Raw genomic sequence first — 22,789 nt, 5'->3', positions numbered from 1 at the left:
TTCCACAAGCACCCAAAGCTACAGATATCAGTTATCTATAATGAGAAAGCCTGGCCATAAATCTAGGGTTTCACAGACAAAATTGGAGCGTAGTGGTGCAACAATGGAAACCCAGTGGGCGATACACAGATAGAGAACCAAGCATACTGAATATCAGAATTTACCCACTATATAATGCCTGTATTTTCACAATGTCATTTTTTTTCACATAGTAACAAAAGTACTGACAACACCATTGGATAATAATGAAAATAATGAAATTATATTGTATTATAATACAAAATATGTAGAAATAAGTCTGATAGTCCTTCATGTCTTTACAGATTTACAGCTCTCAAAATAAGGGTATTTTAGTTCCACATCTTAAGTGAAACAATGTTACGGAAATTATTCCTCACCCTCAAGTCATCCTCTGATCTATCATTAGTTTTTTCACGATCATTATCCTTTCTCCGCTTAGTCATGCAAAATAAATATAGCAGATTTGCTATTCTTTATTAATGTCCCATAACAGAAAATGAAATTGAAAGTCACTGCCCTCTGGAGTAAATGGTTAGGGCTAAACGGTGCTAAAAAGCTGCTCTATCGCAACTGGCATCAAACTGTGCTTTTCTAACCGTGCTAACACTTCTCTGATCTAGCCGAAGGCATGGACTTTATTAATGTCTGTTAATGATCTGCAACAAACTTTCAGCCAGAGGGTTGAACCCTCAGTGGCGCCAGTCAGCACAGAGAGAGTCACTGAGTATCCATTATGAATGAGGAGATCCTGACTTTGGGAATTGGGGGGCTGTACAGTACATGTCTCATGAGAAACAGTTAGCAGGATGTGCACTGGAGGGAGAACACAGCATCACCTTCTGTTCTGTGCTAATACAGGCATCGCAGAGCCAAAAACACATCTGAGCTGCCAGGGCTGCACAATTAATAAAATTTATAATCGCGAATACAATTATGGATGCCACAATTATGTAATCGTTCAAAGTGGCAATTAATCGTTTAAAGTCCACTTATGTTATTCTGTGTGCTTAAGATGTTTTTTTTTTTCCTTTCTGTATGTTATCTTAAGGGTTTTTTCCATTGCTTTATTTCTAGTTTTAGTATAACACTTTAATACCATTCATATTTTTTTTAACTTTTTATATAATTTAAAGAAGAAACCAATAAGTTGACATTTGAGACTTAATACTATAGAAAAGCACTAAAGGTTTTTCAGTTAGAGTACTTTCAGCCTGATTATTTTCACATAAAAATACATCATGCAGTTGCATCAAACAATGACATAAACATTATTCAGTGTAAATTGTGATAATCGTATTTAATAATCACAATTACAATTTCAAGGGAATAATCGTCAATTATGATTTTTGTCATATTCGTGCAGCCCTACAAGCTTCTACTTCCTACTTTCAAGACTGTTTAAATGTGCTCCTCAAGCAATGCTGAGTTAATTATTCCAGCCTTCCTCACATCATGTTCACTATGCACACAAACAAAAAGAAACTCTCACACACCTACTGTATGCAGCTATGACAAAACACAGCTATGACAGATACATGGAAAGATAGGTAGACAAAACAACAGACCACACAAAATGAAAGGCAGACAGGACAGTCAGATCCAAAAAAAAAGAACAGACAACAGAAAACAATTAAGCACAACAAATGGAACAAACCTACTTAAGACAGACACATACAACGAACATACAAAAGTCTGACAGACAGATAGACAAAACAAACAACGAGACAAAACACACAGAATGACTAAACAACAGGGAACAGCAGAAAAACAGATAGACAAACATAAAAAGACTGACCAAATAAATGAATGGTAGACAGACAGCCAGACAGACAGAATGAACAAGCAAACAACAGATACAAGAGACAAAGTGAACAAACAGTAGACGGATAGAAAGAACAATCAATGAACAAACATCAGACAATAACAGAGATCGAACAAAAAATGGACAGACAGAACAAACAAATGATAGGCAGACAGATTCAATGAATTACAGAATAAAAGATAGAACCACCAAAATACAAAATGAGAGTGAACAATCAGTCAAACAAACAACAGACAAACCACAAATGAAAAAAGATAGAAAAACAGAATGAATGAAACATGAAAATGAAAGTGAACAATTGGTTGTTCAAACAGACAGCAAGAAAGAACAACGGAGAGAATGAAAGACAGACAGGCAGCAAAGAAATGACTTTGCCAATTTAAAACTAAACTCAAATCCTCAATGTCACACTGATCACATTCAGACACACAGTATAAATAAATTAGCCTTAAAGACTTGGGATGTTCATTAACTCAGGATTCATTCAGCTGATGACATGGGGGCTGAGGAGACATAATAAGGCCGTTCGTGACACATCGATCCAGCACAGTGAGGCAAGGATGGCACAAAGGAGCCTCTGCAAGATTACTTCGTAATGAGTGTGTGATCAAACTGAGAGAGACAAAGAGGGAAGGAAAGTCAGAGCATGGAGGATAACAGGCGAGGTGGTTCAGGAGGTTGGCTGTTTGTCTTGTCTGGTTATGGTGACATGCATGGATGAGTCAAACACAATCTTCTAAGCGATGAAGCCACAGGTTCAGCCACTGCTTTGTCTGGCAGTGTTCACACCTATATCTGCCAAGTACTGGAATGAGAGGGTGAGAGGATGAGTGAGAAGAGAGCGTATGAGTCTGAATGCAAACTGGACCACAGAGACCCCTTGGAACTGATCTGGCAATAAGACTGACATTTATAGAGCTGGCAATGTGGGGAAAAACTTTAATTGAGGCAAATGAAATCAAGACCCTGGTGAACATAGGAGCCCCATGCAACTGTATGCAACCACACCTTCTGAAAGTCCAGCACATACAATGACGATTTAACAGCACAGCTAAAAAATGACTGTGATTTAGCAGTTAAAAAAAAAAAAAAACGATGACATTTTTAAATAAATAATAAACATAAAAACAATTCCTCTGACCCCATGAGAACTGGTTTGGAGAATGGATGGCTGGATATAATAAACTATATTTAAATATTGGAATGAAGCCTAATCACTTGCATTCTCCCCCTTTATGATTAATTAAACCCTGGGCACCTACCCAGAGTCTTGTCCTTTAACTCGTCTACAGACTCCACCCAGAGCAGAAAACAGCAGCCAAATGATCGGCTAATACTCTCAATCCTCTAAGAGAGACAAGACATAGGGTATAAATGGGTAATTGGCAACTAATCACTATGGAACCGGGATTACTAGGCATTACATGTTGGACAAAAGCCTTTGCTTAGTATGTGTGTTATGGATGTACAAAGAAATCCACAAAGCCATAAAGCTTTTGTATACCTGCAACACTGTGATGACTATGAAGAACTATAGAACTACTGTTAAATAACCTTTTTTTTTCGACTTTTCTGATGCTTACAGCCCTCAGTTGTGTAGGTAAAACAAATTGTATGAGCCTGAACAGTAATTGTTTGCTACATTTCTCTGCTGTGGTCAGCAGTGCAGCACCTCTCAACTGAAAGCAGCAGGACAACAGGCCTGAGATTTATGAGTGCAACTCTATGCTTTCTAATCACACAGGATGCCAAACGCACATAATCTCTCACTCACTCACTCTCTCTTTTCTCTCTCTCTCACACACACACACAGACACACGTCTCTTGAGATGGGGAAATAGCTGATTAAACCAACTGTGTGCTGAATGGGAATGTTTCGGTCTCTTCTTCACAGTATGACAGATGGGCAAGTGAGTAAAGAAGAAAGAGGCGATGTGTGGGCAGTGCATGAGAAAAAGTCTCAATACAACTTGCCAAAAACACACTATATCAGCCAATATCTCAATACAATGTGCTTTCAGTATCTGAATTATGTTCCTTTTTAGTAGGTTGTTTCATTAAAAAACATGATAAAACTAATAAAATAAAGAAAAATAAAGAAGGAGACTAAATGATTAGCCCGGGACACACCAAGCTGACGATCAGCACTCGTTTGCTCTCTTCGGGCTCACTTCGGCGGCAGTTTGCCCTATTCATAGTCGGCGTCGATCATTCTAATACACAAATGTTTTTTATAACAGCATGAGCCGCTTAAAATGATTAACTTAAAGTTGTTAACGTTACTGATATTCAAAATGGTAAGCAAGCGCTGCTTGTTTACAAAACCCTGTTTTGATTGTTACAACCCTAATCAGGACATCCCTAATTTATGGCTGCTGATATGAACAGCTCGTTCCTCTCAGGCATGTTCCTCTAATGTCCGCTGTAATCTGTATGGTGTGTTCCAGCGTAGCTTTTTGGTCCGATGCTTCCGACGTTGCTGACGCGAGGCAACAAATCATTGGCTTTCGCACTAGTTCTTTGAAGTTGGCTTGGTGTGACCCGGCCTTTACAGTTAACAGTCTTCATGTAAGCTCACTATCATTTATACTGCTAGTTCTTTGAAGTTGGCTTGGTGTGACCTGGCCTTTACAGTTAACAGTTAGCAGTCTTCATGTAAGCTCACTATCATTTATACTTACTTTTATATTTATTTATTTAGCAGATGCTTTTATCTTAATTGACAGAATGGATTAACCTATTTAAGAAAACAATACAGGCAGTGCTACCGATGACAAATTAATAATAATAATAATAATAATAACCTATAAATAATAATGATTCAAGTGACAGCAGTCAAGTAATGTTGATAAGTATGCTATCTGTCACGATCATCAGCTATCAGCCCGTGAACTCCAATAGAGGGCACTCCACTCAGGACTCTGGAATTCTTGTATTTCCATTCCCAACTCAATTTCCCATAATCCCGTGCTTGGGGCTAATAACCACCAGTTGTTCCCCATTACCACTCCCCTATATAAACGGTGTTTGGAATCTTAATAAGTGCAAAGTGTTGTTCTAGCCCAGTCTTTCAATTCCGAGCAATTTCTCCTTGAGTTTGTTCCTCCCATGTCTGACTTTGGATTGTTTATACTGCCTGTGATTCTCTGCCGCCTGCCCTGACCTCTGCCTGGTATTGTTGCTGTTTATGGATATCCCTTGACACACCTGATGCTGTTCCTGATTTATGCCTGTCTGACCATTCTTTTATAAACAACTGCATATGGATCTGAATGTCTCTGACTCCATGTTACACTATCAAACATAAACTAATCAATAAATAGCACATATTGCATATAATCAACTGAAAGAAGTAAAATACTTGTCTCTCTAACAACAACAACAGAAAACTATTATTTAAAATTTAGGTTATGTTTCTGAATTAGTGAGATATCAAGATTAACAATTAATTATTAACATGTTTGATTGGAATGCCTATAATTGTAAATAATTAACTGAAAATAAGTAAAATACTTAATGTTGGCTCCAACACACACACACACAAACTTACAGCCAAGAAAAATACTTACACACATCAGAAATCAAACAGATGGAAAGACAGAAGGTACGGATGAGAGTAGGCTTTTCCATGTTCCAAGCATTTGCATACAAGCGGCTGTGCATGAGCAGACACACTCACACACACAAAGTAAAAAAACAACAAAAAAAAAAACACACAAATAAATAAATTTCATCTTGTCTAGTCCAGAGCTTCATACAAGCGTATTCACTAGGGAAATTCTTGAGTAATAAATGAGTGCTCATTCTGCACCTAATTAGCTGTCTAGTAAAACACTAATATCACATATTGATTTTCCTTTGCAAGCTTTGCCTACCAAAGGCAACAATGAAAGGCTTTCCATGTTGATCTCTCAAATTAATTCATTGGACAGTGCTGTGGATGTGCGATATTGTGGTGGTGGAAGGTGCATTTGCATGTAGTGATTTTCATTTTTACCGACATATTTTTCTTGTTAGTCATGAATCCCACCAAGATGAGAACCTGCTTTTAGGTATGCACTGATCTGATACTCGGGATTGGTATCAGCTCCGATACTAGCATCTTCTTTGGATCGGGTGGGTATCAGTCAGACTTGACCGATCCAAATCCGATATTGTGCGTGTACTATTCTGTGTTATTGTTGAGCCCCACAAAAGGCACAAACACATTATTAAGCACCAAAAATGTTTTTGTGCACATATTTCAACTGTTCTGAAGCTTTTCCATAGTTCAATATGAAGTACAGATTATTATCGAAGACATTAAAATCAAGTTCACATAATATCTTCTGTCTGCTGCGACTGTCTATCATCATCCATTCAGCAATCAAAATGCGTGTCACGTTCGGTAACGAATCGTCGATTTAACCGGTTCTAAGTGAACCGGTTGAACCAGATCCAAGTGAACCGGTTGAACCAGTTCACCAAATCGGACTGAATTATTTGAACCGGTTCGCGTCTCCAGTAAGCATTAATTGTTTGTTATTTATAATAGTTTTTTTTTTCAAAAAGGAAATGAATAAAGAAATTAACACTATTATTCAGCAAGGATTAGGGATGTAGTAATGAATCACTCAACTCACGATTCAATTCGATTCACGATTATGATTTCACAATTAGATTTTCTCATAATTTTCTTTTTTTTTTTTTTTTACAAAATGAGATTAAAGACATTATACAGTAAATGAAAAGCTTATTAGGCAATTGCTGCATTTTTCTTCTCGAAATTAAAATATTACAAGACTAAATAGAAATTTTAAAACAAACAAGTAGCCTGTTACACAAATAAAATAAATATCTTAATATGAACAAACTAAGGCTTTGTTTGTCCTTTTCCATTTAAAATTGGAGGCAACAATTTAATTTTAATCATGATCCAAACACAGGTGCAACATTCATGCAGCATGAGTAGATTTTAATCTAAATTACACTGTATAATTTCAAAATTTGAAGCCAAAATCAGAACGGTCTGACTTTAGTTTTGTGAAACTATGCTACATAAAACATATTTGAATGAATCGGCAGATGGGGTGAATGAGACACAGATTCACTCTCTGACAGCAGGTGGTGCTTATGAACAGCAATGACACAGTGTTTACTAATCGCGGTTAATTGTTACATACCTATGGATTAAATGGATCACATTGCAGTTAAGTAATTTAACGCCGCCAGTCCGCCACACTAAGTGAGAAAAAGCTAAAAAAATATCGGACGTAATGACATAGGGGACGTTGTGGCCTGGTGGTTAGAGAGTTTGACTCCTAACCCTAAGGTTGTGGGTTTGAGTCTCAGGCAATACCACAACTGAGGTGCCCTTGAGCAAGGCACCAAACCCCCAACTGCAACCCGGGTGCCACAGCATAAATGGCTGCCCACTGCTCCGGGTGTGTGCACTTTGAATTTGAAAAATGTAAGAGTGTCCCGGAAAACAGAAGACAGTGGATGCTGAGTTCTTGTTATCGTTGGTGTTCAAGAACAGATTTTCTTCTCACATTCTTTACAGAGAATAACATTTCTACTACTTGTTCACTGAATTATGTATTCACAGTAGAGCACTGTCCGTTTTCTTCCACGTGTGCAAGTGTTTTGAGTCAGAGCATGTTAACTCTTTTTCTGCACATAAAATATGAATGCAAATAGACATGATTATGATTATATATTTTCTGTATGTGTTTTGTATGCAGCTCATGATATTTTTCAAAGCAATGAAGGATGTTTATGACAAATATTACCATTGTAGAGTTATTAAATATACAAACATTTTGTGCATGTGTCTGCTGCTTTTTAATCAAAATAAGATCACATTCGTTATTACAAGCACACTCAATGATGGTTTAAAGTGAATATATTAATAATTACATACATTTTCAAGTGTAGCTTGATGCTAAGTGTACTTCTAATTATATTTTACTTCTAGTTATATTTGTATTCTGGTAAGCATTATAGATAAGTTCATAGTTCACCGGCGATTGCGCGATCAGTGTGGAGAGGCCTTTACATTACATTTTATATATATTTATCTTCTATACAATTTTTGTTTAATAAAACACTTAAATAAAAATCTTACCAGCCCAAAACTTTAATTGTAATGTATGCATCCTATTTGTTGTTTATACAATATTTTAATTTACCGTTTTAATGACATGTTTGAAAGCTTTTGGAATAATCAAGAACACAATTCTCAAAAAAATAAAAATTGCATACTATTGTAGTACTCAATACTCAAGTGCATACTAGTACTCAAATCCTCCCTTTTCCTCTGCTTAGACTGGCTAAAGCTCGTGTTTGGCAGCTGGATAGTGGGATGGGGAGAGTGTATCTGGGTCACTAGAAGCCATGCATCCCAAGTCCGCCACCAGCAAAGAGAAAAAGTTCCTTTTCTTTTTCCCTCTCTTTCTTTAATCTGTAGTTTTCTTCCTCACACACTCCCTTTCTTGACGGAAGCATTGGAATGTTGGCCCCTTACCCTCAGAATGCAGCGTAAGCGGTTACCAAAGAACGAGACAGACGTGAACAGCAGGTGGAGTGAGAGAAAGTGATGAAGACAGAGAAAAAGAAGAAAAACCCATGCAGGTAACAGACTGGAAAAACACAAAAAAGGGTAACCAAGAAGAGAGAGAGATCTTCTTCTGCTTGTCACTTTCTTTCACATCCCTCTACTTTCATCTCTGCCTGTAGCAGGTGTGTTATGTTGATGCATGAGTAAGCATCATACTGAGAGCTCTTTACATTTAAAATAGCTCTGACTGGAAAACATGAACACTCTTAAAACATTCTCCTCAAAAACACACCTGCACCTCCCACGAATGGCCCTGATGGATTTCCACTCTCAACCCTCCTCCTGCACACTTGCTGCTCCTCACTCTCTGTTCTTTTTTCAGTCTCTCTCTTTTCTTTAAAGCCACTGATTTGACTGTGGGAAAATTACAATGATAAGCGAAAGATAGAAAGTACAGAGAAAGAGTGAGCGTAAAATATCACTGTAATATTCATCCTTTGAATATTTACGCTGCTATCCAGTAAAGTGAATCAAATTATCTTCTCATTACTCCTCCATTTAAGACTCTTGTTTTAACAGCCTCTCAAATCTCTTCCTCGGTCCATCTATCCCTAGCGAGGTGTGTCTAACAGGGCTTATTAACATCGAGTTTACAGCATAAATATAGCGTTACAGTAGACAAACACACACCCGACATACAGAACGCATGCACAAACACACTCTTACAAAGCAGCACATAATTACAGATTTGTATTAGAATATATATATATTTAAATTCTATATTAATTCACCTAGAATTCCTTTATTTAGATGGAATTTACTGCACAGTAATTAAAGTTATTTTAAATAATTGCAGGTGATTGCGTAATGAGTTGCAAAGGCCTCCTGACAGCAATTTGCAGATAAAGCAACTAGATGTCTTTTTTTTGGGTGATCAGAGGCAAAATGAGTGACAGAAACTGCTGAGCAGAGTTAAGTTGTATGCAAATGCACAGCAATAATTCAAGATACAGCAACTACCAATGTAGCACAATTTATGCACTGCATTATGTAGTTGTATATTGCAGTTGAGTAGGAACAGCATCAAAAAGTGCAATGATTTTCAGTAATTAAATGGTATCTTGACTGAACTGAAAGGCTCTGCATAGGCAGGAACTACTGGGACGGTCCCTCACATGCAACGCAAATAACACCACTGTTATCACCACAGCCTAAACCTTATAGCTACTAGCTCAGGATGGGGAAAAGTTGAGTTACACATGGCAGGTGGTCTGAGATAATGAACAGGACATTCAGTCCACCATACTTTGTGTCAGTCTATATGCGACAGTCTCAATCACAGCCCTTACAAACTGACTTTTCCACAGTCTGTAATCAATGAGGTATTGAAGCAGAGCTGTGAAATAAAGGGCTCTCTGGGTTTATGTCCAGAAAGTCACTGCCTTTAAAACGCCGCTGAGAACAATTGAGAAGTTTTTACTTCACTAATTTACTTTGTCTCACGGCTACTGTCGCTGAAGTGCTTTGTCTCGCTCTCGAACTCTTTAGGTTTTTATTCTCTCTGAGGATTTGACTCACTTGGTTGTTAAATCACATGCACAAATGAATCACACACAAATGCACAAGCCCCTGCCTCCTGTACCCAAAGCCACATTTTGACACTTTAATATGTCAGAAGAAGGAGCCGTACCTGGCCTGCGACCGTGATTTCTACAAAGCAAATTAATTCAAGCTCTCGAGTCCTGAAAATACTATTCCCACGATTCTTAGCCTTCCTCTCTCTCACTCTTTTTCCAAATGTCCAGAAAAATGTTTTCACAAAAAGCAATCATTTGACCTTTTTGACCAAAACATTCTGTTCCAATGTCCAAGAATGTACCTTCTGCAACAATTTAATGATTATGTTAAAAGTCTGTTACAAAGTTAATGTTACAAATTAGATCATAGTTTGTCATCTTTATGAAGATCATAGTTTGTCATCCTATTTGCTTTGACGCATGAAAATGAATGCTTATATTCACTTAAACACACATTCAGCCATCCCAGTGTTTACCATCTGGGTGGAGATAGTAAACAGGATTAATCACATTAGAAAAGCACTGACGGCAGAGACAGCAGAGCAGACATCATGTGTACAGCTTCTCCGGTTAGTAATTTAATAAGTGGTTTGTTAGCCCCTGCATTAATTTAATTCAATTAGGCAATTTTGTCTCTTACGATCTCTGGTCCTGTTTTGCAGGGAGAAAGGATTACCCATCAAGCATTGCTTTGGGTACGCTGCATCTCTTTGTGTTGCAGAAGCCACTGATCCATTATTACAACAACTGCATTGAGCAGTAGGTCAGTACTACAATAAATCTGAGTGAAACATCCGGTTAAAGTGGCGAATGTTGGTTTATTCAGCAATCCTTTGGAAGCTAGTTTTCAACTAATAGTAAAAGGCAATTTTATCTCATAATTGCAACTTTGCTTTTTGTACTTGCTGTGCAACTGCAGTTTTGTTTGTTATGACTGCCACATTATAATGTAACTTTATACCTTACAATCCAACTTCATATTTTGCAAAACAACTTTACTTTGTTTCTTGTAATAATAATTTCATATCTCATAACATGACTTGATCTTGTTATGTGAATTTATATCCCAAAAAATTCAACTTTTTGTCTGCTACTTTGTATCTCATGTGACTTTCTATCTTGCAGCTGTGACTTTATTTCTCATAACTGTCAATTAGCTCTCACAGTGTGCCTTTATTTCTTATTTAATTCTCACTTCCCACAATTGCCCATTATTTTCCATTACTCTGTATAAATGGGCTTTCATTCAATCCAGTCCACTAACTTTCCAATTACACTTACAAACTGAAAATCCATGACACCGAATCAAGATTCAGGCTTCACCTGTCCTGTATTTACCTCGTTTGTGCCAATTTGCAGCCAGTTTCATCTGTCATTTGCTTCATCACCCTCCAACCCAGTACTAAATTCACTGGGAAATGAAGTGAACCAATCTGGAAGATAAACCCACAATTTATGGTCTCCACTGCTGGACAAATTAAAGAAAATCTTTTAGAATGGTAGTTAAGCTCATTTTCTGAAATAAGTGTTACTTTGCAAAGAAGACAGAGCAGACGTTTGGCACATTTCTGCAGAGAGATGAAGGCCTTGCCTCTGTCAATTCCATTTGCTTTCCAAACACCATCCTTGCTCTCTTTTCATGCCCTAAGCTTCAAGCTCTTTTCTTTTTCTCCCTCCCATTTCTGAAACTACAAAGTAAGCCTCTGAAATATTTGTGGAAATGATATATAGCGGGTGAGTAGAACTGTCAAAAGGGCAATACAAGTTCTAGGGAAAGTTACCAGCAACTTACAAATCAAGAAAGAACATAAACATAGGTCCTTACAAAATTAATTCTTAGACACATCAGTATCGGAAAGGAAGATATTGTGCAACGGTTAATATTTATGAGCTCCAGAGGAAGTAAAAGTGAAAATAATTAATCAGGGTAATGGAGATGAATGTTAATTACAGCAGAATCTCTTGCTCGTTTGCTAAGTCCATATCTCTGCCAAATGGAAGAACAAAAATGTAAATGGTGAATAAAATGACAATTAGTCAAGACCTCAGCGTGTAACCTTCTCTTTTAACATTCACATCACTGCAGGCTCTGAAATATAGCAAGTGCTCTAAGATTAGTTTATATGCTCCGGTATGCTACACTGAGGAAGACCAACACTTAATATCACCACTTGCTTTTATTTGTTAATATTATGGGTGTCAATTTACCAATTGATTACAGAAATAAAGAGAGAGAGAGAGAGAGAGAGAGAGAGAAAATACAGCTGGATAAAACAAAAACTGTGTCCATCTTCATTTCAGGCTGCAAAGCAACCAAATTTGATTATTTTTGATTTTTTTCTTTACCCACTCTATATGTCAGGGGTCAGCAAACTTAGTCCTGGAAGGGCCGGTGTTCAGCAGAGTTTCACTCTTATCCTAATAAAACACACGTGAACCCAGCAGGGTTTTCTCAGCAAATACAGATATTTGTGGTTCACTAATTCACTGAAATTAATCTGATGAACAGACATATCATGTAATTGATTATAAAAAAAATGTCTGTTCTCTAAACTTTAAACCCACCTGGCAGCCGGGTCAGTGTGTTCTCACAAAGATCAGAAAGGCTGTAATCTAATTACTGAAGCAGTGCAGCCTTCATTACTGACTAGCTGTAGCTGTGAAGTTTGTTCTGCAGTCATGCTGAGAGGTCCGGCTGGAGTGGACAGACCTGCTCTGCACTCATTAATGCAGCTAAGCACCACCTGGGCTCTGTATGTGTCAGAGTACACATTCAGAAGTACACTTTTCAGAAGTGTACAGGAAAATTAAGTTTCCAGAAAACTAAATGGCCAAATAAAAAATGCATTAAAATCACTGCAAAATTCACCGTTTCTTAGTTTTTTTGTTTGTTTGTTTGCTTTTTCACTGTGAATAAAATCATCAGAAATGTACTATGAACATTCTATATATAGCTCAGCTCTACTTATTCTGTTTGAAATCCTTGTGTAAAATTTGTTTCAAGTCAAACTGTAGCAGCATGCTTAGCTAAAGAATATTGAGAAAATAGCTTTGCAGTTTAACCAGATGAACAACTATATAAGTTTTTCACTTCGGTTTTGAAAGCATATTCCACCATAAAAAAAATAAAAAAAAAAAATAACCAGCTCTGTGTGGGTACATTATTCAAAACTAAACTGAAAACGTAACACAGTAAAAACAGTATTAAGCATACAAACACGCAAAAAAAAAGAAAAAAAGAAAGAAACACACACACACACACACACACACTGAATAGCATTATTGCTGGTGTACCATGTGCCGGAGACTTGGGGCCTACTCACACTAATCTTGCATGGAGACAGGCCTATTGGGGAACTGTCAGGTTGCTTGCAAACAGAAGGAACACTTACACGGGCATGAAAATAAAGAAAAGGCGGAAAGGAGGTGATGGGTCCCACAGACCATGCTGGCAAGAAGAGTGAGAGAGAAACATGGGAAGCACTGAGCACAGAAGTGCTGGCAAGTCAAGGAGATGACGAGACTTGAGGAACTACTGAGGGCTTTGAAAATTGGAGGATGGGTAAAGTGAGAAAGATACAGGAGGAGAGAATAAAAGGGGAAAGAGACTTTGAACAGTCTTTTGAGGCCCTTCTCATCTTCAAAAGCTCATTGGCTATCTATTGGGGCTGGACTATATGGCGAATATTCATGACAGAATTATTATAATATTGCTTGTTATATAAAACAACCAACAATTTAATAATGGAAATGAAAAGGTCATTGATATGACAACTAAAAACAACAGTAATAATAAACTTAATGCTACAATTTCAAAATTAATAAGGATTCATTTTTAGGTGTCGTCAATATACGTCATTTTGAATATTTAAATGCTGAAAATATGTCAGTGTTGTACATTTCAGTACCTGTAAAAACATACCGGTAAGTAAATGTACGTTTTATAGAACCACATTTTACGTAAAATACATAAGAATTATCTTGAGATCACGTGGAAAGATTAGGTGAGGTCAGGAGAGAGTTTTCTCTCTCTTTCTCTGCCAGAGAGGATACAAGTAAAGAAAAAAAATACCAAATCTTCAAACATCTTTTTCTATCTTTCAGCAAGGAGAGTGTTATAAAATATACCAACTCTCCATGTCGTAAATACAACTGCGGGAATCGTTTAACATCATCTCAACGGAGTATCATAGCTACTTAGAGCACATATCACTCCCTGCTGCACTGCTGTGATTTAGGACACTTTTCAGCTCGATTTCCACAGCTGACACAGTACAGGAAACACAGAGGAGAAAGGTAAGGACTCATGTGAATAAATGAGACTGAGAAAAGACTGGCCAAGATGTAGACAAGCTCAGAAGAATAATCATCTCTGAAGCTGTGTGACACAAAACCACACACACAAACACTGATATCGGCTTACACACATTGGGAGTACGTCAGTCACTGTGTGTAGATGGTTATTAGCCATATGATTTATTCATGAATAACAGGTATTGAAATATTCTTTGGATTCCATTCCAGGCCAAAATTGGGAAAGTGACAAGCGAGCGGGAGCATGAATAACAGAAATGTAAATAAAGCAGAGTCATGGTGAAATATTCTACTAATCTTGGCAGGAATTAGATAGTCTTAAATGTATGCTGTCAGGCACACGGACCGATCAAACAGGAACTTTGTAGCATCATGACAATACATACATATAGTCCATAATATACACACACTATATAAAGAAGCTTGTGAATTATATGCGGAAAAAAAACTAAAGGCTGGATGCTTTCTGTTGTGTTGTCACTACTCGCTAAAACACAACGAGCACAACATACTGTCCACTTCACAAACTAACGTTTGGGAGGCAAGCTTAGTCTTTCAAAACTAAATTCATAAAAGGCTAGTTCATTTGTAAGGTTTATCGTGATGAACAAAATGTGCAGGAATCATAATTGTTTTGTTGGTCACAGAGCTTATTACTTAATACTTAATACTAACTACTTAATTACTTAATACTAACTAGTGGGTTGGCCTACAAAAATCAGTCATCACTGCAGCACCCTATTCAGTGCCACCCACTGCAAAACCAAAATAAGAACCATGTGCGAGAAGAAGCAGTTCTATTTCTACATCCTCTCTTCTTTTCAACCAGCCTGCCAAACGGATCACTGGCCTGTGGCTGATTGTACTGCACACCTTGATGAGCAGAGACGACCTGGAACATATCAACCACGAGAATACAATGTAGAAAAAAATTTGATAAATGAAACAAAAAGCGTGTTATCACCACTGCAGCTGCCCTTCACCAACAGCTACGGAGTGTGCTAGAGGCGGTGTCTTTGTTCACCTCTCCCTTTATTCGGTCTCTGTCTCTCCTTATGTGTCTGTCACATTCCCCACCCCCACTCATCCAAGATTTCATATCAGTAAGGATCTGATGAAACTCACCCAAAAAGCTTATCCACAGTATCCAATATCCACAATATGCAGGCAAAAACACGTATGTCACCTCTCTTTGTTTCCATCGCTCTCGCTCACCTCGGCTCTATTACAGTTCCTTAATAAAAACATTTTCACAATATATCAGCATTACAGAGGAAATGCGATTTAAAAAGGTCCCATATGCACTCTAAATTTTGAGAAATGTTATATATATATATATATATATATAGACACACACACACACACACACATACTGTATATATGCGCGAGTGTTGAAAGTGTGAGAGGACACAGACTGAAAGCTTTATGCTAATGAATGTTCACACGTTCAAACAAGACACCCTCAATTGGACAGAAGTGATACTTGGATATAAACCAGTTTCTGTTTTAGTATTTTGAAGAGTTTGTGTTTTTGCACAAGCAGGACCTCCTTTCCCTTGAACTGAAATAACCCCACTGATATGGCATATCCACACTCTCACTCACACACACAAAATCCGCACATGGAGAGACACTAATTGGATTTATATTATGCACATGGACAGTTCATGTTCACCTGGGTCTTTGTCTCACAATAACATCTCAAATGCACTAATGCATGTTTTCTGATCATATTATCTGAACAACCAAAGCCCTTGGGTGATAACAAAAGCCAGCAATAACTACCACAGCAGTAACTGGTTCCCAGACATGCCAACTCAACCTTCATATACAACATATGCTTTACATTTTCAAACAAAGAAAAGTCACTCAAGATTTCTCTGTCAATGTGACTTGGAAAAATCATTGTGACAGGAATTTAGCTGATCCAGTGTGCAACAGTTAATAGCCCACAGACACAAACTGTCTGGTTAGCTTTCAAAGATAAATGGCTTCAAAAAAACTTTTATGATATTTTATTATGACTTTTATGATGCTTTGAAGCCTGAAAGCTTCAGTAATCATTCATTGTAACTGCGTATAAATTTCTCTGTCTGTTTTTTCGAATGAAAGAAAGTCATGAAATGACATGAGAGTGAGTAAACGCCTACCAAATGACCAAATTTTGGTTTAATGTGGTAATGCAAGAAGTATAAACTTGCTGATGAAAACATATCCTAAAAACGTTGTTGTTTACTTCCCTTTTCCCAGAAATTACTCTGTGAAATGACCAATTCATCAGATTCATCAGTGATTCCAAGTGTCCAGCACAGTGATATCTTCACTGCAATCGCACAAGTCAGAACATGATACACAAGATAAAAAATATTTATTTCTTGCTAAAACTTTCCTTTCTTCACTTTTGTCTCATTTTTATTAAACCTACACATAAAAAAGAAAGAAAGGGAAAAGCTCATTTATATTCCCATGAGGAATAATTCCTTCCTCAAAGTAAACAAATGAGATCCTCCTCACAAGGTGTTGCAATACCTGGAGAGCAGTATCAGCAAATGATTATACGAGAAGCAGTGTTTGCTCACTCATCTGGCTCCGCTTCACTCTGTGTGTACTATGTGTGTGTGTGTGGATTGAATAAGAAAGGAGTGCATTTAGACACATAATACAAGAGCTCAGTCTAATAGCTGCACATAATTCATAGCCCTTCTAACACAGACCAGCTTTATTAGTTGTAACCTTGCACAGTCATTTAATATAAAAACGAGATATTATTTGTACATGCATCTCTCACGTCTCTGAAACACCCCATGCCTGTGATACAGGAGGTTAGGTTCATTATCTCAACAGATTCGACGGGATACCTGATTATGTCTCTGACCCGTGACCTCGTATGATATGCCCTATTTGACGTCTTTTTAAAAGACTGAGAGAAAAATAAATGATTTTGTGTATTTGTGCATGTGCAAGTGAGATGGCACTTGCCTCATTATATTTGTGGTAAAGGTATGTGAAACGGGTTATTAAAAAACAGCCATAAAATCTGTTGTGATGTCTGAGAGTGGCAACTCCAAAATAATATGTGCATCTGATGCAAAAATAATAATAATAAAGGAAACCAGTTATGTCCCCTTCTGTCAGTTATTTTCTATTTGTTCAAATAAAATAAAGTCACTGTGAAACAATGTATACAATAAGGAATGGTAACGAGAAAAAACAGCCTAGTCAACACTATTCAAAATCTTTTTTTCCTCTCGCTCTCTCTTTCAACTAACGAACTGCAAAATTACATATCTTTGGCACATTTCTGCTCCACAAAACATCTACTGAACAACTACACTACCGTTCAAAAGCTTGAGGTCACAAAAAACACTTTTATTTAGCAAAGATGTATTGATCAAAAATGACAACAAAGGCATTAAAATACATTTCTGAAGGAAAGTGTGCCATTGAAGACTGGAGAAATAGCTGCTGAAAATTCAGCTTTGCCATCAGAGGGATTAATTACATTTTTTTTTATCTGTTTGATTGTAATAATATGTCCGAATAATACTGTTTTTACAGTTTCTTTGATCAAATAAATACAGCACTGATAAGCGTAAGAGTTTTCTTTTAAAGTTATTTAAAACACAAAACTTTTAAACAGTAGTGTACATGCAAATTATGAAACAGTCTTTCTTTTTTTTTCAACTGTTAAACAGTTTAAAACTGTTTTTCTTGAGTTACCACGGTTTGAAAAGTATTATGACATTTCGTCAACACTGATTTGTGCTGTAATAATAAACGTCCATTTGACGTTTATTAAGACTGAAGGCCATCCTGACACACATAAATAGCCCCTAAGCTGGTTTCTACCGAAGAACCCACTTCATCTTCAGACACAAAGCACTGTGATTAGAATTTGGTCCTGAAAAAAGGGACACAGAAAGAGAGGGAGAGGGAGCAGAATGTGTCGTGAAGTGTTGCTATTACCGTCTCCATGGGCAACTAAAGAGGAATCCTGCCAATTCTGTGAGTAGGTTGTGTCTGGGAGGGGAGTGCAAAGCACAATCCTTAAGGTATTATTCTAATTCAGTGTCTGTCCAAGTCCACGGGAAAACATCCAGAGGAGAGAGAGGAGCATTTAGCCCACTGACAGCCCAAGAGAGCACTTCTACCTGGGGAGAAGCCCCACAGATACCCTGCCTGCTGGAGATACCATGTTTAATTGGCCACCTTAGCATGAATCCATTTAAACAAGCATAACCGACTCCAAGAAAACACCAGGTGCATGCGACAAAAACCTGAACCTGGGGGAATGAAAGTCAACGACACAGAAAATTCCGCATGACCATGTAACTTCAAGACTTTTAATTCAATCAGTTTTGAAAGTAAAAAAAAAAAACATCCTCTCCACTGTGTCTACACATTACCATTTTAATCAACTAGCCATGATAATTACTGCACTTAATGCAATTAATAATGTGACCAATACTTCGGGATAATTACATTTTGTACCAGTTGCGATTTTCTCCCCTCTGCTGTAGCCTACGTCTCAATTAAGTCTTTTGACTTGCTGATTACGATTTTTGTTTGTCTTTCATTAGTAGGTCCTAAAAAAAGTCAATCCCAACGGTCAACCTTCCTGCAAAGTCCTACATCCATTTACAGCTAATAACTGGATGTCTGTCTAATAATATGCTCAAAATGCCATGAAAACTTAGAGCACGATCACTCACACTTTAAATGACAACGTCCATTTTATACATGTGACTTTAATTGATTACATGCAGCTTTACAAAAGTGCATAGTCCAATACATGATACTTCATAATATATAAAAATTGAAAGTAAAACCTTTGAAACATCCAGTGTGAAGGTACCTAAAGCCACAACTCGTGACAGTTGGAGGCTTTACAAAGAAATAGTGCGTTAAGATTATTCCCATTTCAAAACCTAGCAAGTTGTCTATAACAGAATTTCTGATTTCAGTCGAATGAGGAACAAAGAGGATACCAGCATGGCTACATAAGTCATCTATTAAAAAGAGGTTCAGATTACTCACGGCAATTCTCCTCATCGCTGTTGTCCGAGCAGTCATCATCATCATCACATCTCCATGGAGTCGGGATACACCTGCCATTCCCGCATTGAAACTGACCGCTTTCACAGTCCGGGTTATTTCCTGTCATACAAGACGTTTTGAGTAAGTGCAGGGTCCAAATTTTGAGAGGATCAAACTTTTAAACCCAAAACTAATCTTCAATATTTGGTTACATCTTTAACCCAAAATCCCCAAAGAATGTCAAAGCAACTGTTGGGTAACTTACAAAGCACAATATTACATATAATTGTATTTAAGATTCACATATTGTACATCAATAAAAGCTTCTGAAATATGAAAAAAACTTTAAACTTCAAAGAGGTTTGAAAATAGAGGTCATGTAAAGACATTCTAAAAACATTTGAACACATTCTTAGTAATTGTTGACAGTTTCGTTAACATCAATTTGTATTAACTATCATAGTAAAATCGATGTGCACGTGTGCAATGACAGGTTGCAGTATGATGTCACTATAACTGCTGTCTATAAGAAATTGCACGTGTGCAAAAACAATTAATGATCTATCTGAACGATGTACAAGACGCATTCAGTGGGAGTAAACTTACGCTGACGAATGTGTGTTATTTTCAGTGGTGTACTAATATGGTAGACCTAGAAGAACAGAGTATTGTAAAAAGCGCTTTATTCATGTAAACCCCGTGATGAATAGGGCAAGGCAAGAACAACAACATGTACTTGATCAGATTGCAATTCTTTACAGTACCTGCCTAAATAGATTTACGTGACACACGCTCTATGAATGTCTCGTCAATGAAAGCAAACGCACGCGGCTGCGCCAGTGTTTCTTATAGCATCATTTACATTCATAACAGCGGAACGACAAGCGTAAACAGACACTTACCGTTTACCAGCAGACACCCCACGAGTATCATATGTAAAAGCAGCAGTTTCCCTATAGTCGTCCACATCTTCACAAATCAAGGCGGTGTGCTCATACAAAATATAAAAAGGCTGTGCAATACAGACTGTGCCTCCCTTCTCTGTGCAGCCTGTGCTCTGACTCGCCACAAGCTCCACTCTGCTTTCCATACCAGTTTGAATTGATGACGCCAACGATGGTGGGCGGGGCCATGGGTGATGACTTGAACGTATAGGCGGAGTCAACGTTGAAAAATAGCTGGCTGCAAAAGGGAGTCAATCCCATAGACTCCCCATGTTAAAATACCCAACTTTACAGCAGAAAAAAAAACGTTTCAACCTGGTTTAAAAAAATATATATATTTTGGTCTATATAGCTAGTTTTGCCCTTCATGACAACTGTGTGGGGGGGGGGGGGGGGATTATATAACTCATCCGTTTAAATTATATTAAGCCTTAAAGTTCTGCATAATTAAGGGCGAGGTCACTTGAGTGGCAGGTGGATTGCCACTGACATCAAGCTAGGTGGGTGTGGTTTCAGCAACCAGGTCTGACATTTTTGCCCATTTTCGATTGTCCGGGAGTGACATAAAAGAGGAAACAACTAGAAATGAGTGGTTAAGTTGTATTTACAACACTGCTCCAGAACAGTTACAGTATACCCGAAAATACAGATGCATTTTCAGTGCATTTTATGGAGGACTGTTTCCTGATCCTGAGAGAAGACTACAATGCCAACTGTTCTGATTCACAGTCAGGCGGCAAGGAAGTCGACCGGAAGTTGAAGTCGGCTGCGTGCTGCCATCTTGTAGCAGAACTTCACTTGCGTTAGCATTCCCATTGACTCCCATTCATTTTGGCGACACTTTGACAGCGAATAACTTTACATCTGAGGAATTCAAAGACTCCGTTTGTCCATTATTTATTTCTAAAGATACATGACAATGTATAAAGGGCTCCATACCTTTTATGTTACATTATGGCCCCGTAGAAACAGTTTTTGTAAAAAATAGGCTAACGATTGCATCATAACCACTCAACTCTCTGTCGCATTACCGTACAGACAGGAGGAGAAGCTCGCAGGCAATTAACTTAATATGGTGTACTGGTGTTACATTTTAAAATACTATACAAAATAATTAATCAGAATACTTACTCCTGCTCACTCACGCCAAAGAACTCCCCGCTCAAGCTCGCCGTCTCTGCAAGATTAACGATGGCAGTTTGCACGCACAGCTACTATAACATTTACATCTGTCAGACAGGTTGCTGACGTCGTCAAGCTTTGTTTGAGTCTGCACGTCAGAAACGGAAGTGCTAAAAAACGATAAAAATTGACTTCAACTGTCTCAGTTGAGTTCCAATGGGGTCGCTGTGTCCATTCTTTTACTGTCTATGCTCACAGTCTGTAAGTACGTTTCCATATTTAAAGGATTTGCCACTGACGATTCAAACGCGAGTTTTAAGCAGTGTAGAGTAGTGCTTGTTGTTTGTCATTTCTCCGATCACAAATGCAGACATGGTTTTATGTTTACGCGACGCGATGCAATGCAATGACAAGAAAAACAATGAAAGACAGTATACTATTGTCCTTATATTCCGTAATTATGTCCCCACTGGATGCAACAAATGCCTCGTTTATAATGGGTTCCGGGACACATGGCCTCACAGTATATGCTTTTCAGCAACAATAATGTACAGCATGTAGAAAATAATGTTTTTTTTTTTTTTTTTACTTAAACCACATAAAACCATTTCATTACATCAAATACACAAAATAATGTTCTTTTTAGCTACATCATACAGTATGAAAAATTAAAAAAAAAAATTGGGCATCATTGGATGTTTTTTGAGACAGTTCAATTGAAAGAGGAATAAAGAGGATACCAGCATGGCTACACAAGACACCTGTTAAAAAGATTTCTCATGGTAGTTCTCCTTGTCGCTTTTGTCCGAGCAGTCATCATAATCACATCTCCATGGCATTCACCTGTCATTCCTGCAATGAGATTGACTGCTTTCACAAATCCGGGTTATTTCCTGTCAAGAAGTTTTGATTAAATGAAGGGTCCAAATGCATGTGATCAAGTTTTTAAACCAAGGGCCAATCTTCAATAATTACTTATGTATTTAAGCAAACTGTTGGGTGACCTACAAAAATATTACATAGTATCCAATATATCAGAAGATTCTGTCAACATTCAGAAAAAAAAAAAAAAAAAAACAATTTAGGAATAAAATCAGGCAAATGACATAAGGAACAAACGTCTCTGTGAAAACATTACAATTGTAAATTTTGTTTTGTTGATGGGTAAATATCATATCCAGACTTGTAAATGGAAAGAATGTAAGCCCTCCTTCAATATATTTTTACGTGAGTTTGCTAAAAAGTTTCAGAGCTTCAAATGCTTCAAAATACATAATAGAAAATCTGAAAAATTATGCTTCTCTGTCAAAATATGTATGACTTTTTTCTATATAATGTCTACATTGACTACATTTGTTTTCATCCTCAAATATTTAAACATATCAGAAAACTTGCAATACAAACCTGTTGTGTT

At 37.4% G+C, this 22,789-nt stretch overlaps 1 protein-coding gene across 2 annotated transcripts in view; it reads right to left on the bottom strand.

Annotated features, from left to right (window-relative positions):
• LOC128015666 (low-density lipoprotein receptor-related protein 8-like) overlaps positions 1-20,378 on the bottom strand; it is a 147,610-nt gene extending 127,232 nt beyond the window's left edge. The window contains exons 1-2 of one of the 2 annotated variants that reach the window (XM_052599709.1): positions 20,212-20,378; positions 19,310-19,429 (exon numbers count right to left, since the gene is read on the bottom strand). In XM_052599709.1, the coding sequence (XP_052455669.1) occupies positions 19,310-19,429; positions 20,212-20,278 (187 nt within the window). In that variant the 5' untranslated portion in view covers positions 20,279-20,378. The remainder of the gene's footprint in view (positions 1-19,309; positions 19,430-20,211) is intronic. The other variant, XM_052599708.1, reaches the window with a different exon arrangement.
• Positions 20,379-22,789: the final 2,411 nt, after the last annotated feature.

Source organism: Carassius gibelio, chromosome A6, assembly GCF_023724105.1.
Source record: "Carassius gibelio isolate Cgi1373 ecotype wild population from Czech Republic chromosome A6, carGib1.2-hapl.c, whole genome shotgun sequence".
In the NCBI taxonomy this organism is placed as follows: Eukaryota; Metazoa; Chordata; class Actinopteri; order Cypriniformes; family Cyprinidae; genus Carassius; species Carassius gibelio.
This window is presented reverse-complemented; position numbering and strand designations above follow the sequence as displayed.